This window comes from Dipodomys spectabilis, unplaced genomic scaffold (assembly GCF_019054845.1).
Source record: "Dipodomys spectabilis isolate Male_0828 unplaced genomic scaffold, ASM1905484v1 ptg000003l, whole genome shotgun sequence".
Taxonomy (NCBI): domain Eukaryota; kingdom Metazoa; phylum Chordata; class Mammalia; order Rodentia; family Heteromyidae; genus Dipodomys; species Dipodomys spectabilis.
The window spans coordinates 18355484-18370497 of NW_024870680.1; the positions used below are offsets into that span (position 1 = coordinate 18355484).

The following is a 15014-nucleotide window of genomic DNA, read 5'->3' on the forward strand; positions in this document are numbered from 1 at the left end:
GTGTGGTTCAAGTGGAAGAATGCCAGTCTTGAGTGACAAAGCCAAGTAAAATGCAAGGCCCTGTGTCCAGCCCCAGTAGCAGCCTGAAATAATAAAATAACATAAAAAAATGAAGATACTCAATAACAGATTCAGCCTCTCTCTTTGAAAGCACTTGTTTCTAAACACCACCAACAAAATGAGCCCAATTCATTATCAAGCTCTTCCTTATCTGGGGCCACCACTATTTCATCAACATGTTGTAAACCCTGCTTTTATTTTCCTCTAAGTATTCTCCTGGTGTTTGTAGGCTACAGGTTGCCAGGATCTGCTGCTGTATGGGAGGGTGAGTACCTTCATGTGGTGACCAGTACTTGTCATTCTCAGAATTGTTTTTAAACCATCCTAACAGGTTTAGTTTGCATTTCCCTGAAGTCAAATGATACTACACATGGTTTCATGTATTTATTTGCCATTTGTATCATTTTCTTCAATGAAGGACCTACAGAGATTCTTGGTTCATTTTGAATGGGGTTGTTTTCTTACTACTGAGCTTTGAGAATTGATTTAAATTTTATTCTGACTTTCAAATTCTTGCTGGTCTTTTGTCACATGTATATTTCACGAACTTTGTGTTCTCAGTCTGTGGTTTATCTTTTTATTCTCTGAACAGCACATTGACTGACTGATGAATGATTGATTGGAGGTAGGGAGGTTTGGAATCAAGGCTTTATGTCCACTAAGCAGAGCCCTAGCACTTGAACTACAGCCCTGGCCATTTTTTTTTTTTTTTTTTTTTGAGTAGGCCCTCACATTTATGCCTGGGTCATTCTTGAACTTAGCCTTTTTCTTTTGACTTCCCATAGAGCTGGGATAACAAGCCAAACTCCACAATGTCCAGCCTTTTATTGGTTGAGACAGTAATTTGTGAAGTTTTTTTTTTTTTTTTGGCCTGGCTTTGCTTCAAACCAGGATCCTCATAATTTCTACCTCCTAAATATGTAGGGTTACAGGTGTGAGTTATCATAATTGGATAACAATGTCTTTTAAATGGAAAAATATCTTGTTTAAAATTACTCAACTTAAGATTTTCTTCTTGTATGTGCGATGCCTTTGATATCATGTCTAACATACTTGAAGCCAATATCAAACACTTCTCTCTTATATAATCTTCTAAAAGTTCTATACATTTGCATGCTATCTTTAAATGTTATGTTTCTTTTTCCTTAAGGTACATTTTAGTAAAATTTTTGTCAGTCATGGGGCTTGAACTTGGGGCATGGGCACTATCTCTGAGCCCTTTTGCTCAAGGCTAGTGCTCTACCATGTTGAGCCACAGCACATTTCTGCTGTTTTTTTGTTTTTTTTTTTTGAGTAATTAATTGTAGATAAGAGTCTCATGAGGACTTTGCCTGGGCTGGCTTTGAACCTCAATCCTCAGACCTCAGCTTCCTGAGTAGCTAGGATTACAGGCATGAGCCAACAGCAATTGGCCATTTAGTAAATTTATAACATACTTGAGCATAACAGACTTAAAGGAAAATGTATAAAACATTAAGTACAGGGTTGATCATTTTTCACAAATGTTAACATATTCACATTAAATGTTGACCAAGTAAGATTCCCATCTTAACTTGTGGTAAGCATCTAACAGACCCAAAATGGAACATTGCTTATAATTAGGAAGCCATCTTTATATCAGTGTCCCTTACAACTACTCCCCAAACCGACATAATCAAGTGTAGTTTTTCCCAGGATTGCAAGGCTCTGTCCACATAGAAAAAAATACTCAATCACAAACATCATGTTAATAGAATGTAGAAAAGGCATTTGACAAAATATATCACCTTTTTATGATTAAAACACTGAAAATCTAGGAGTATGAGGAAAAACTCCCAATGTAAAGGTCATTTGTGAAATAATTCACAGCTCATCATTCTCAATGATGAATACTGAAAGGGCAAAGCAAACTTTTCCCTTAAATCCATGAACAAGACAAGGGACTTGCTTTCTCTACTGTTATTTAATATTCTATTGGAAGTTCTAAGAAGAACAATTAAGCCTGAGAAGTCATCCAACATATAAAGGAAAAGTAACAAGTCAACTGTATTTACAGATATCATGACCTTAGAAATGCAAAATTACAAAGAATGCACAAAAAAGATATTAAAACTAATACATAAAGCAAAGTTGAAGAATATAAAGATTAATATACAGAAATCAATTAGATTTCTACATACTAGCAACACAAAGTTCAAAATGAAATTAAGAAAATAACCATTTAAAACAGCACCAAAAATAACAAGTGCTTTCATTATTTTATTGTTATAAGTTTAGCCTGTACATTGAGAAAACTTATTGGAAGTGTTTTTGGCATCCATGGAGTAAAAGATTTAGTACTGCTGGGATGGAAATCTCCCAGAGTGATTGTTATAAAATGTGTAATCTCTAATAAAATCTCAAAAGTTTATTTTAATTTGATTTGGTTTTTGGATTTTTTAACAAGAAATAGGAACGCTGATCCTAAAACTTACATGAAATAACAAAGGCCCTTGAACAGCCCAAATGCAGTGAAAATGAAAACTATGTTAGAGTAGTCATCCCTCATTAATTTCAACATTTACTACAAAGCTATAATACCCAGGGAACATGATGCTCGTATAAGAACAGAAATGCAAATAAATGGAAAAGAATTAATCATTGAGAAGCCTACCTGTTTTATCATAAATTGATTTCTGAAAGTCATGCCATAGTCATTCAGTGGAGAAAAGAATAACGTCTTCAAGAAATGTGTACACGTGAGAGAGTGAAATGGGTCCTTAGCTCCTACTCTATATGAAAACCAAATTAAACTGAACCAAGGACATAAAGCCAGCAAAACTCTTAGAGTAAACCATTACTGTAAATATTCATGATCATGACCTCAGATTTGGTTGCTAATATAGGACAACAAAAACAAGAAGCATTTAAATAAATAAATAAGTTAAATTTCATCAGGATCAAAAACATCTGTAAATTAAATAATAATCTCAAGGGACTGGACATACAGCTCACTGGATAGGATAAATTACTAGAAAATTATGTGCCTTATAGAAGTCTAGTATCCAAAATGTACAATGAATTCTTACTAAAGCAAAAAAGAGCTGAGGCCATAATTATAGCAGTGGAGTACCTGCCTAGCAAGAGTGAGGCCCTGAGTTCAAATCCTAGTGCCACCGAGGAAGGGGAAAAAGAAAGCAGAAGATAAAATGGCACTTGTCGTAAGTATGATGTGAAGTAAGACCTCTTCATTGACCAGGTGGGTCAGGAGCAGAGTGTTCATGGAGATTTCCCTGGAGTTGCTCTTCAGCTGATGCAATGACAAAGATGAATTTCTCTTCACTTTAATAGAAGACCTCTGGCCCCTGGAGAATTTACTACTAAGCACACTCTCCTCTGCACACGCACACTTTATGGACATCTCTTGAGGCACACCGATGTTCCTTTGGAACCATTTATATACAATGTTTTAAAACTGGATACTCCATGGTTGTAAGCCAAAGGAAGGAATCTTGGTAAGCCTTTGCAGTGTGTGCTTAGGATTGGAGTTTGGATTTGCAGAAATTAAGACCTAGAATACTGGAAGGGGAAAATTCAGACAAGAATCCAATGTATATCCTACAAAATTAAGAGGAGTCGGGGGGGGGGGGTGATGTTACCATGTTGAAAGGGGTAACATTGATCAAGATATATTGTATTCATAAACTGCTTTGTTAAATGGCATCTCCTTTATACAACTACTTAAAGATAATTTTTAAACAGTTTAACTCAAGTATCAACCAAGAAATTCTAGAGACACAAAAAAACGGAACAAAATGGCATGTATTAACGGTCTAGGGAGAGCTATGTGGAGAAATAAGTGGGAAGACATTGGGTTTGTTAGTTAGGAAAACTACCTCAACTATTTTTATGCTCTAAATTATTTTTTCAGGGAGTGGCTCACAACTTTTCTTAGAGCCAACCTCAAACTGATTTTCTACTTAAAACCCTTTGTGTAGCTAGGATCACAGTTACATGCCACCATGCTTGGCTTATTTGTTGAGATGCGGCTCTTGTACTATGGTTTGTGTTGGCCTGGACCAATCCCAAATCACAGCCCTCCAGGCTCTGTTTCTACTAAAGTTAGAGATGCGATGGCTGGGTGGTACTATGTGCACTTTATATGAAATTGAATATGAAATATTATGTGAATATGAACATGAATGATATAACTTACCTAAGGGCACGAAACTGGGAACAGATTCAGAACCCTACCCGTGCCACAGTGCCAGCAATAATTAAATACCCTGTGCTTTTGTTCACTTGTCTATACAAAGAAAAAAAACATTGTAGGTAAAGGACAGAACAATGAGTTTGAACTCTGTACTCAGAATGACATACCCTGCACAGTACTCTGATATGAGAAAGGATATGATGTGGAATGATGCATCATTCTTCTTATTTCAGAAGGATCAAATTGAACTCAAACTTGATTATCTAGAGACCTGCACGTACAATTGAATCCTGGGAGGCAAGATGAGGCATCGTGTAGAAAGATGAGCAGTAGCATTATTTGTCTCTCTGGGTCTGATTTACTCAAGAAGAAAAGTTAGACAAAGAGGAGAAGAAGGGAAGAATGCAGCCAAGAACCCAATGTATAGCCTACAAAATTAAGATGAGTGAGAGAGAATTATAATAAAAGAAAAATAAAGGTGGGGAGGGGAGGGGAAAAACAAAGGAGGGAGTAACAATGCTAGATAAGAAATGTACTCATTGCCTTACTCATGTAACTGTAACCCCTCTGTACAGTATTTTTACAATAAAAAAGAAATAAAGGTCAGAGAAAAAGAGTCCTATAGAATGACAGGGGAGAAAGTTAACAATAACAAAGAATAACTGAAAATAAAAGAGCAAAGTTCCAGTACAGAATTTGACTCTGCCCCAAAAGAGGTCTGTCTTTTACTCTTTCTGGATTCTGGAAGATCATCTCTATCATACCTGATAGGAGTGTTGTTATTGGAAATATCAGATCAGAGGCTAGGGGGTGGTCATGCCATAAAAACCAAGAGTATAACCTTCAGTGAAGGCTTTTGGTTATGTGGCATCATTCTACCTGGAGACTTGATTGAACCATGTGGGCAATCACATAAGTATAATGAAGTCTCAATCAAAACTCTGCACAGAAATGCCTGAGAGAGCTTCAGTGGTTGACAGTATCCCTCTGAACATATTGCTATGTCTTCATGCCAGGGGCTACTATATCCTGACTCTAGAGGAGGACAATGTGCCATTCACATTTGGAAACTTCACAGACTCCTCATAGTCTTGGGTGTGTTTTGTTTTTTAGGTTTTTTTTGTTTGTTTGGTCTAAATTTATTCAGTATCCTTTCCCTGTAAGATACTATAATCATAATGGTTTTAAATGAATTCTGTGAGTCTCTATAAGTAGCTAACTAGAGATAGTTTTGGAAACTTTCTGAGATTGCAAATGTGTCAGAAGTGAATTCTGTCTTGTAATCTGTAACCATAAATTTGTCCATGTAGGCCAATAGAAACATGAAGAAATGCTCAACCTCCCTAGCCATAAAAGAAATGCAAATCAAAACAACACTGAGATACCACCTCACCCCAGTTAGAATGGCTATAATCAAGAACTCTAATAACAACAGATGCTGGAGGGGATGTGGACAGAAGGGAATCTTACTGCATTGTTGGTGGGAGTGTAAACTTGTTCAACCACTTTGGAAAGCAGTATGGAGTTTCCTCAAAAGACTCCACATAGAGCTCCCCTATGACCTAGCAATCCCACTTTTGGGCATTTACCCAAATGATCACAAACAAGACTACACTAAAGCTACCAGCACAACTATGTTTATTGCAGCATTATTTACCATAGTGAAGAGATGGAACCAACCCAGATGCCCCTCAGTAGATGAATGGATCAAGAAAATGTGGAATATATACACAATGGAATTCTATGCCTCCATCAGAAAGAATGACATTGCCCCATTTGTTAGGAAATGGAAAGACTTGGAAAAAATTATATTAAGTGAAGTAAGCCAGGCCCAAAGAAACAAAAGTCCCATGATTTCCCTTATTTGCAATAACTAGTATATTTCTGAGTCAAGCAGAAAAGGTCAGATAAGTTGATGTTAGGGAAATGAACCCTAAGATACGTATTCAAATGTTTTTTTTCTTTCATGCGATTGTTTCTAACATATTTATAAGATTATTTCTTTGTTGCTTTGTATGTCCCTCCCCCACGGTATAAGCCCTGCTTTCACTGTATTTGATGTTGGTATAATTTGTGGAGGGGAAGGGAAAAAACAAATCATTTAAATAGGGATACAGGTGGACCCATTGCAATAATGAGATGTACAAGTCGTTATGTCGAAAACAAACTTTACAACTTTGGTGGGGGGGGGGGGGAGATGGATTTGGTGGGGGGTGGGGGAAGGATGGGAAAGGATGGGAAGGGGAAACAAAGCAGGAGGCTACAATGCTTGATAAGAAATGTACTCATTATCTTGCCCATGTAATTGTAACCCCTCTGTACAGTATTTTCACAATAAAAACAAAATTTGTCCATCTAGCTAACGCCAGGCAGAAGATCAGATTAGATGCAATCATTGAACAGTCCACGGATTCAGAAATTAATAGAGTCCTGGTATTCAGTAATAAACACTAAACTAGGAACTATTGTCTAGTTAAGAGAGTTGTAAAATACTGGAATACAAAAGCCCTGGATTCTACAGAAGAGAATGGAATAAAAGCCTAAACTCAGCATTAGAGGAAAAAAAAGAAAGCAGCAGGCTCTTGCATAAGAATACCACATCAGGAATAAATGTCACTAGTTAGCCCCCACATCCCCCTTTTTTTTTTGCTAACTTATCTGGAATTCTCACCTTGGCATACCTTACTCTTTTTTTTTTTCAGGAAGTTTTATCTACTCTAGATTTTCTTACGTTCCTCATACTTTTTTCTCCCTCTCCTTTCATGACCTCCATTCGCAAATATAAGGACAAATCCAAACTAATATTATATAACCTAGCTAGCTTCAAACTGTTCTCAGGTATTGACTTCTGTTTATCAGTTTTGTAAACAATGGAAACTTTATTAACTTATCAAAAACATTAAAACGGACACCCACAGAATGTGTGTCAGAGAATTAGGACCATAAGTAAATAAAATATAAGTAAATGGTTGTAGGCACAATGTCTTAAACATAGTGCAGGTCAAATTAATAGTAACTCTTATGGTTATAATTACCATTTTCTTTTCTCATCATCATGTATATTCCTCAAAGACACTTCCAATTAATAATTTCATTTTTAAACATTTCTAATAGACATTTCTTAAGTATATTTCTTTCATCTGACCTAGTGTTGGCTTTTGTTTGACGGTTCAGCTGCTAATACCTTTGGTACAGCTGAGGGGTGTTGTGATGATAATTTATCAAAAGCAGAAAGGGTCAGAGGCCTTTAGAGAAACTTATTCTTCCTGTCAATTCTTTGTTTGAAGACTTTTTATTTTGCATTTTTGTAGATCTCCATGAAGTCTGGAGGAATTGCCCACTGAGAACTGGCAACAAAGCTTTAATCCCACCACCACCATTAACCTGGAGAGCAATGACTTCTCCCAATGCCTCTGCATTTCACCCTTCTTCCTTCCTACTGCTGGGGATTCCGGGATTAGAAGCTGCACAGCGCTGGCTAGGCTTTCCCTTCTGCGTCTTGTACTTGATTGCTCTCGTTGGAAACTTCACCATTCTGTTTGTGATTTGGACTGATCATAGCCTCCACCAACCCATGTTCTACTTTCTGGCCATGCTGTCTGCCGTCGACCTGAGCCTCTCCACCGCTACTATCCCCAAGATGCTGGGGATCTTCTGGTTCAGCCTGAGGGAGCTGTGCTTTGGGTGCTGTGTCGCTCAAGTCTTTTTCATTCACTTTTTCACGGTCATGGAAAGCATCGTCCTTCTTGCCATGGGCTTTGACCGCTACGTGGCTATTTGCAACCCTCTCCGGTACACCATGATCCTCACCCACAGAATCATTGGTGTGATTGCTGTGGTGGTGGTGGTGAGAAGCCTCTGCATGATTGCTCCCATCGTTTTTCTCCTCCTAAGGCTGCCTTACTGCGGACATCGAATTATCCCTCACACCTATTGTGAGCACATGGGCGTGGCAAGGCTGGCTTGTGCCAGCATCCGTGCCAATGTCTACTTTGGCCTTGGGAATATTTCTATTTTGTTTCTGGATATTCTTCTTATCATCGTTTCCTATGCTAAGATTTTGTGCACTGTTTTCCACCTTCCTTCCCAGGATGCCCGCCTGAAAGCTCTTAATACATGTAGCTCCCATATCTGTGTCATTTTAGCCTTCTTTGGTCCAGCTCTTTTCTCTTTCCTCACTCATAGGTTTGGTCATAATATCCCTCAGTATATCCATATCCTTCTGGCTAATCTCTATGTAGTGGTCCCTCCTGCTCTCAACCCAGTCATTTATGGCATCAGGACCAAGCAGATACAGCAGCAGGTGAGGAGTCTGTTTGCTAAAAAACCCTAAGAAGTCATCTGTTCTAATGATGAGAGTATATATAAAGTCTAAATAGACTAATGTTTAAGATGGAAAACCAATAAAATGCTGATTCTTAAAATTTTATTTATTGTATGGGTGATATAATACAGAGGGTTTACAATTACATGAGTCAGGTAACCTATACAATTCCTTTTGAACCATGTCTCTCTCTTTCTCTCTCTCTCTCTCTCTCTCTCTCTCTCTCTCTCTCTCTCTCTCTCTCTCTCCTCCTACCCCTAGTTTTTCCCCCATCCTCATTCACAAGATATACAGTTCACTTTCCACATAGTGTCTAGTGAGTACCACTGTTGTATTTGTACACCCTTTGCTCCTTTTCTATGCCCCCCTTACCCTTCCAAAGACAAACTAACAAACAAGACAAAAGGAAATGAAAACAAAAACAGTAACAACAGAACTACAATAAAAACCTCTTGTTTCATGGAGTTCATTTCATAAAACATTTATTTTATAGGATCATAGCACATAGCTATTGAGACTTTGTGATCACTCCTTTGCATATCCTCCTTTGGCTTCAATGTGTGAATATCTAGAGACCTGTTTAATTTATCATGTCCCAGTGTATATATTTTTTATTTACTTGTAAAAGGTTTATCTTTATCAACATTGATTGTGTGACTTTTTTTCCTTTTCACCTTTTGAGACAGAATCGTATTAGCATCAAACTTGATATCCATCTACCACCAGTTCTGAGCAATTGTTAGAAGTGTGTGTTGGTTGCATATGTCAGTATGGATTTTCTATTGACCCCTAACATAGACTATGCTACTAAGAATATGTTCTAAGGAAAAGCACTTTAGCTCATTGAAGGAATAACTTACTGTTTAAACTATCTGGTTGTAGGTCTTTTTCAGGTAGTAGTTCATTCATTACATGGAGATATTAAAATTAGCTCATAGGTAATGGACAGAAAAATTTGGGTTTGGGTAGTGGTCATTTAAATAAAGGGATATTCTAGCTGTGAGTTAGGAGAGAAAGATAAAGCAGGATATGGCTATACAATTAGAAAGACAACTTTTGGCTTTTAACAGGGTGACTTTGACACAGTGCAATGCATAGGAAGAAAAGAATGAAAATTATTCATGAACTTCAAAAGTACAGACATAGAAAAGGGGAGAGGAACAAAATCAGGTGGTAAACGATTTTAGAGTATAAAAAATTGAATATTATCAGGATATACAAAATGGCCAAAGAAGATAGGCAATATATTTATGGTTCTTTAAAATAACAATAAAAAAGAGAAAAATGTAAGTTAACTTAAAAAAGCCCCACATTTTGAAGGATTGGATGACCCAAGGAAAATTTTTCAAAGATAAGATCAAATTAATTCAACTTGCAAAGTTACCACAGTGACCATTTCACCAAATTCCATCATATTTCTAGTTCTTTATGACATTTTAGTAGTTTATCATATGAAATAAATATTTTCAAAGTTTGTTGTTTAATTGCAGAAGACTTAGTATTGAAACAACTGTAAAAACCTAAGAATTAAACATGTCCCAAAGTTATTAGAGCCACCAATTTAATTGTACCTATATTATCTAGTTTCAAATTATCAGCAGGAGACTGCTGATAAAAAAAATATCTGCTTAAGTGTCTGTTTCAAGATATTTTGGAGCTGAGCACTGGTGGCTCACACCTGTAATCCTAGCTACTCAGGAAGCTGAGAGCTGAGAATCAGTTCAAAACCCAGTTCAAAGCTCAGACAGGAAAGTCCAATTAACTACCAGAAAACTAGAAGTGGAGTTGTGGCTCAAAGTGGTAGAGCACTAGCTTTGAGCTGATAAAGCTCAGGGATGGCACCCAGGCCTTGAGTTCAAGCCCCGTGACCAACAAAAAATAAAAATACAGGGTATTTTGGGGGCAAGTGTTTTTTCTGGCCTTTTTCAAATGTATGCTGATATGAAAGAAGCCTGAACCAAAATAATAAATATGCATCATTATTAGAGAAATAGATGCCAACATAAAATAAGTAAAATATAGCACTTCAATAACAATTGTAATCACTTTTTTTCAAGAAACCATAAAATTATTATTTCCAAACTTAGGGTCAACTAGCAAGCAGAGACCATAAGATAATCATACTAAGCATATGATCATAAAGGGAACAGGCAGAAAATCCTTCCTCATCTTTTGCACACCGAGATAGATACGTAATGAACTGATGGTTGCTGCTTCTATTCTTTAGAAATAGCATGAAATGTCTCTCATATAAGGTGGTAGTGTGCAAAGCAGAGTGGAAGATACTGGCAGGCCTGTCACACTCACAGTGAGAAGCAAATCAAAATCCACAACGAAAACAGCATCAAAGACATTCTCAAAAATACAACGGAAAATGTACTTAAGGTTTTTTTTTTTTACCAAAGAGAAAAAATTTTGAGATTCATTTTAACATATACACACACACGTATGGTTTATGACAAAGGTAGCTCTAAAAACCTCAGAAAATACTGAATAACCAATTTAAGATGAAATTACGATGAAACTGCTCACTGAAAAGTGAACAATTCTTGTTCCTACCTCACTACCTTTCCACTGTGGCTGTCACAAGAGATAATCTCACTTTGCTCACCTCTGGAGTTAAGGTATGAGTATGATTCCTCTTGAATTTAATAAATGTGATGCAAGCGGAGTCACAAGAAGAGCTTGTATCCTGTTTATTGGGACTGCATTTGCAACCCTCATGGATGGCTGCTAGTTGGCCACCTGAAGAGGAAGAGGCTTGAGGGAGAGGATTCAAGTAGCTAACTCTCAGCTTTGGGGGCTATGAGTGAGGACTATCCTCTATCATCCAGCCGAACTATGACCTGATCCATATGACAGGACATAGAGATGAACTGAGGTAGCCCACATTGATATCATCTCTCATTCAACCCAAAGAATCTTCAACCCAAAGAAATTCACTGATTTAATAAAAAGCTGGTTATGAGGAAGCAGATACTCAAGGGTAGAGGTGGGGCTAAGAAGAAAAGGATAGAAATGGGGGGGGTGATGTGAAGAATTCATTGTTAATTAAGATAAGGGAAGGGGTGGGTGGGGTGGGGTAAGAATGTTGAAAAGGGGTGTCACTGATCAAGAAGCATTGTAGTCATAAAATACTTTGTTAAATGGCAACTTTTTTTTTTTTTTTTTGGACAGTCGTGGGGCTTGAACTCTGGGCCTGGGCACTGTCCCTCAGCTCTTCAGCTCAAGACAAGCGCTCTACCACTTGAGCCACAGCGCCACTTCCTGTTTTCTGGTAGTTATTTGGAGATAAGAGTCTCATGGACTTTCCTACCTGTGCTGGCTTTGAACCGTAATCCTCAGACCTTAGCTTCCGTCAGGTAAACAAGGGCTCTGGCATATTTTGGTAGCACTTCAGGGCCTACTTTGTCACCATCCAGAAGGAAGACTCAGAGAGTACCACATGTGCTGATTAGGAAGAACAATCCATTTTTGCAGGATAATGTAGAGTTTTCTCCAAGCATTAAACAAAAGAGGTAAGCACATCGCTCCAATGACTTTACCTATTCACCATTATGTGTTATAGACTGAAGGACACTCAGTTGCTGGGTTGAAAGAAGTTGATGATTCCTTTATCTGCAGGCATTCACAGTGCCAATACACAGAATCTAATGCGTGTCAATCAAGAGTCTACAGCTAGTTCATTTTTAGATCCTAACTCGGCATGAATACATTTTAATTAAACAAAAGAGAAGGGTTCTTAAGAGTAGTTTTCTAAATGGTGATACTTTAGTGACTTGCTGGCATGAATTTAATGTTAAGAAGGCTAACCTAACAGCATCTCCCAAACGGGAGCCTTTCCTTACTTTCCTTACTATCCTCCCTTACTTTTCATGCCACATCTCAGGGGAGAGCTGAGGGTTCCGTTTAGTGCCGTGTTTCTCTGCAGATGCATCAGGGAGGAGCAAAGGAAAGGACTTAAGGACCCTTGGGCCCAGGTTTATAAAGCTTTAACTAACATCAATATGATACTGTATCATAAGATAAACCAGATTTCAAAAAGAATAATATAAGTGGTCAAGGAAAGAAACCAACTTCATATATGGGAAAGAGGAACTTTTATACACTGCTGGTGAGAATGTAAATTTCCACTGTGGGAACCAATATGGAGTTTTCACATGCAAAAAGAAGTAAAAATGAATCTACCATATGACACTGCTATGCCACTTTTCCAATATGTACCCAAAGGAATCAAAATCATCATACAATAGAAATGCCTGCACATTCGTATTTGTTGCTACATTATTTATAATAGCCAAGTCATAAAACAGCCCAGGTGTCCATCAATAAATGAATGGACAAAGAAAATGGTCTATAAACATAATAAGAGTATTATTCAGTCATAAAGAACAGCATCATCAGCCAGGCACCGGTGGCTCATGCCTGTAAACCTAGCTACTCAGGAGGTTGAGCTCTGAGGATCTCGGTTCAAAGCCAGCCCAGGCAGGAAAGTCCGTGAGACTCTTATCTCCAATAAACCACTAGAAAACTGGAAGTGGCGCTGTGGCTCAAGTGGTAGAACGCTCACCTTGAGCGCAGGGACAGTGCCCAAGCCCAGAGTTCAAGCCCCCACAACCTACCAAAAAGAAAAATCATCATGTAATTTTCAGGATAAAGGGTAGAAATGGAGATCATCCTGTTAAGTGAAATAAACCAGATTCAGAATGGCAAGTGTGGCATATTTTCTCTCACAAGTGGAATCTTAGGGAGAGGGGGGAGGAAAGATCATGAAAAAGGAGGCAATCTAATAGATGAAAGGATGAATAAATGAAGGTAATAATGGTGAGTATGATCAAGGTTCAATATGTTCATGTATGAAAATGTCATAATGAGGCCAAATAATCTGTACAGTTAATACACTCTGAATAGAAAACAGGAAAATACCTTTACTTTGTAATTTAGCAATGCGCCATTAAAATGTGTCAGTCAATTAAGGTCTGGGAAGGTGGCTCAGTGGTAGAGCACTTGTCTGGAAAATTGCAACTAAAGAGATACATCACGGGATAAATTTTATTTGTTCAATAATAATAATTTTATTTGGAGCCAATGTAAATAGTCATAGCTTCAACTGGCCTGCAACCTTTTGTTGACTTAATTCATATTTATTGATCAATAAACTGCTACGTTGTCTTCCTCAAGTGCTCAATAAATGAGAATGCTGTATGAGTATTACTGACATCTAGTGGCCAAACTAAATATATTTCTTGAACAAATAAATGAGAGTTCTTTATATGATCCATCTAGTGAACCAAACAAGTAACTACCTTTTTTCTGTTTGAGAGTCTGATTATTTACTGAAAACACCAATAAATTCTACTTCTAGCTGAAGACAATAATTTTAATAATATTTTGGATTTATTGTTAAACACACTGATATTCTAAGGACCTTCTTTCACTACACTGGAAGGAATACCATGTGACCTGTGCATTGTGTTTTTTTTATTACTACTGTGAGTCTATAGAGAGAAGAATGAGGCTCAGAGGTTTTAAAAAAATGTCTAATCAGCTACCAAGCAGGAAATGGGTTTAACATTAAGTTGCCTGACTCCAAAGTGCTAACTCTTGCGATACTGTTGCTAAAATTTATAATAACAGCTAGTGCTATTTATCCATCCATTAATAAAAGATAGTTGCTAGCCACTTTTCAGGCAATATCTTATTATGTCATTGTAACAATCCAAAAAGCTAATATAATTCTAACTTATTTCCCATATGAGAAAACCAAGACTTAGAATGGCATATTAAGTTAACCAAAATAATAAAATAAATATGTGGGTTGAAAGCTATGCCCTTACACTAGAGAGAAAAGGATGTAAATCCTTAAATAAATTGTTTTATGCTGAAAAAAGCTATTCCCTTAACCTATCCATTAAACATCTTCCTTTTACATAATCACATTTTCTTAATAACTAATACTATATAGCAGATATAGTTATGGCAGAAATAGTTCAAGGAATGGAAACTTGAAGTCATATACATTGAACAAGTTTATTCAATGTACGTTTGTTTCTGAGATGACTTTGAGGAGAGTCTAGGGTGAGATTCAAAATGTTGGTGTGAGTGAGGCCACTAGCCTTCTGGGAGTTGTCCAGGAGAGAGTACTCATAAGTAGATCATTAGACAACAGAGGTGCCTTGAACCAGAAGACACAGAACTCCAACCTCAGGGACTCAGAAATTTTGTTTCATATCTCAGATCTAATGACACAGCCAGCTGTGTTGAAATTTTTCCCAGGAGATGAGAGTGTTTTTTTTTATAATTCCTTGGCCCTGGCTGGTGAGAACTCAGTCTCACACAGATTGCAGGTGGTGGCATCCAGTCCTTCACAAACAACTTCTCAGATGCGGAGCAGAGGTAGGTGAGTCTGCTTGAGGTTATACTGAGAGGGTCCTCGGGAAAATAACTGAACCCCAGTAA

The 15014-nt window shown here is 37.5% G+C and overlaps 1 protein-coding gene across 1 annotated transcript; it reads left to right on the forward strand.

Annotated features, from left to right (window-relative positions):
- Positions 1-7625: 7625 nt before the first annotated feature.
- On the forward strand, positions 7626-8564 carry LOC122114117 (olfactory receptor 52E8-like). The gene has a single exon (XM_042687167.1). The coding sequence runs from the start codon at positions 7626-7628 to the stop codon at positions 8562-8564; it is 939 nt and encodes a 312-aa protein (XP_042543101.1).
- The last annotated feature ends 6450 nt before the right edge of the window (positions 8565-15014 follow it).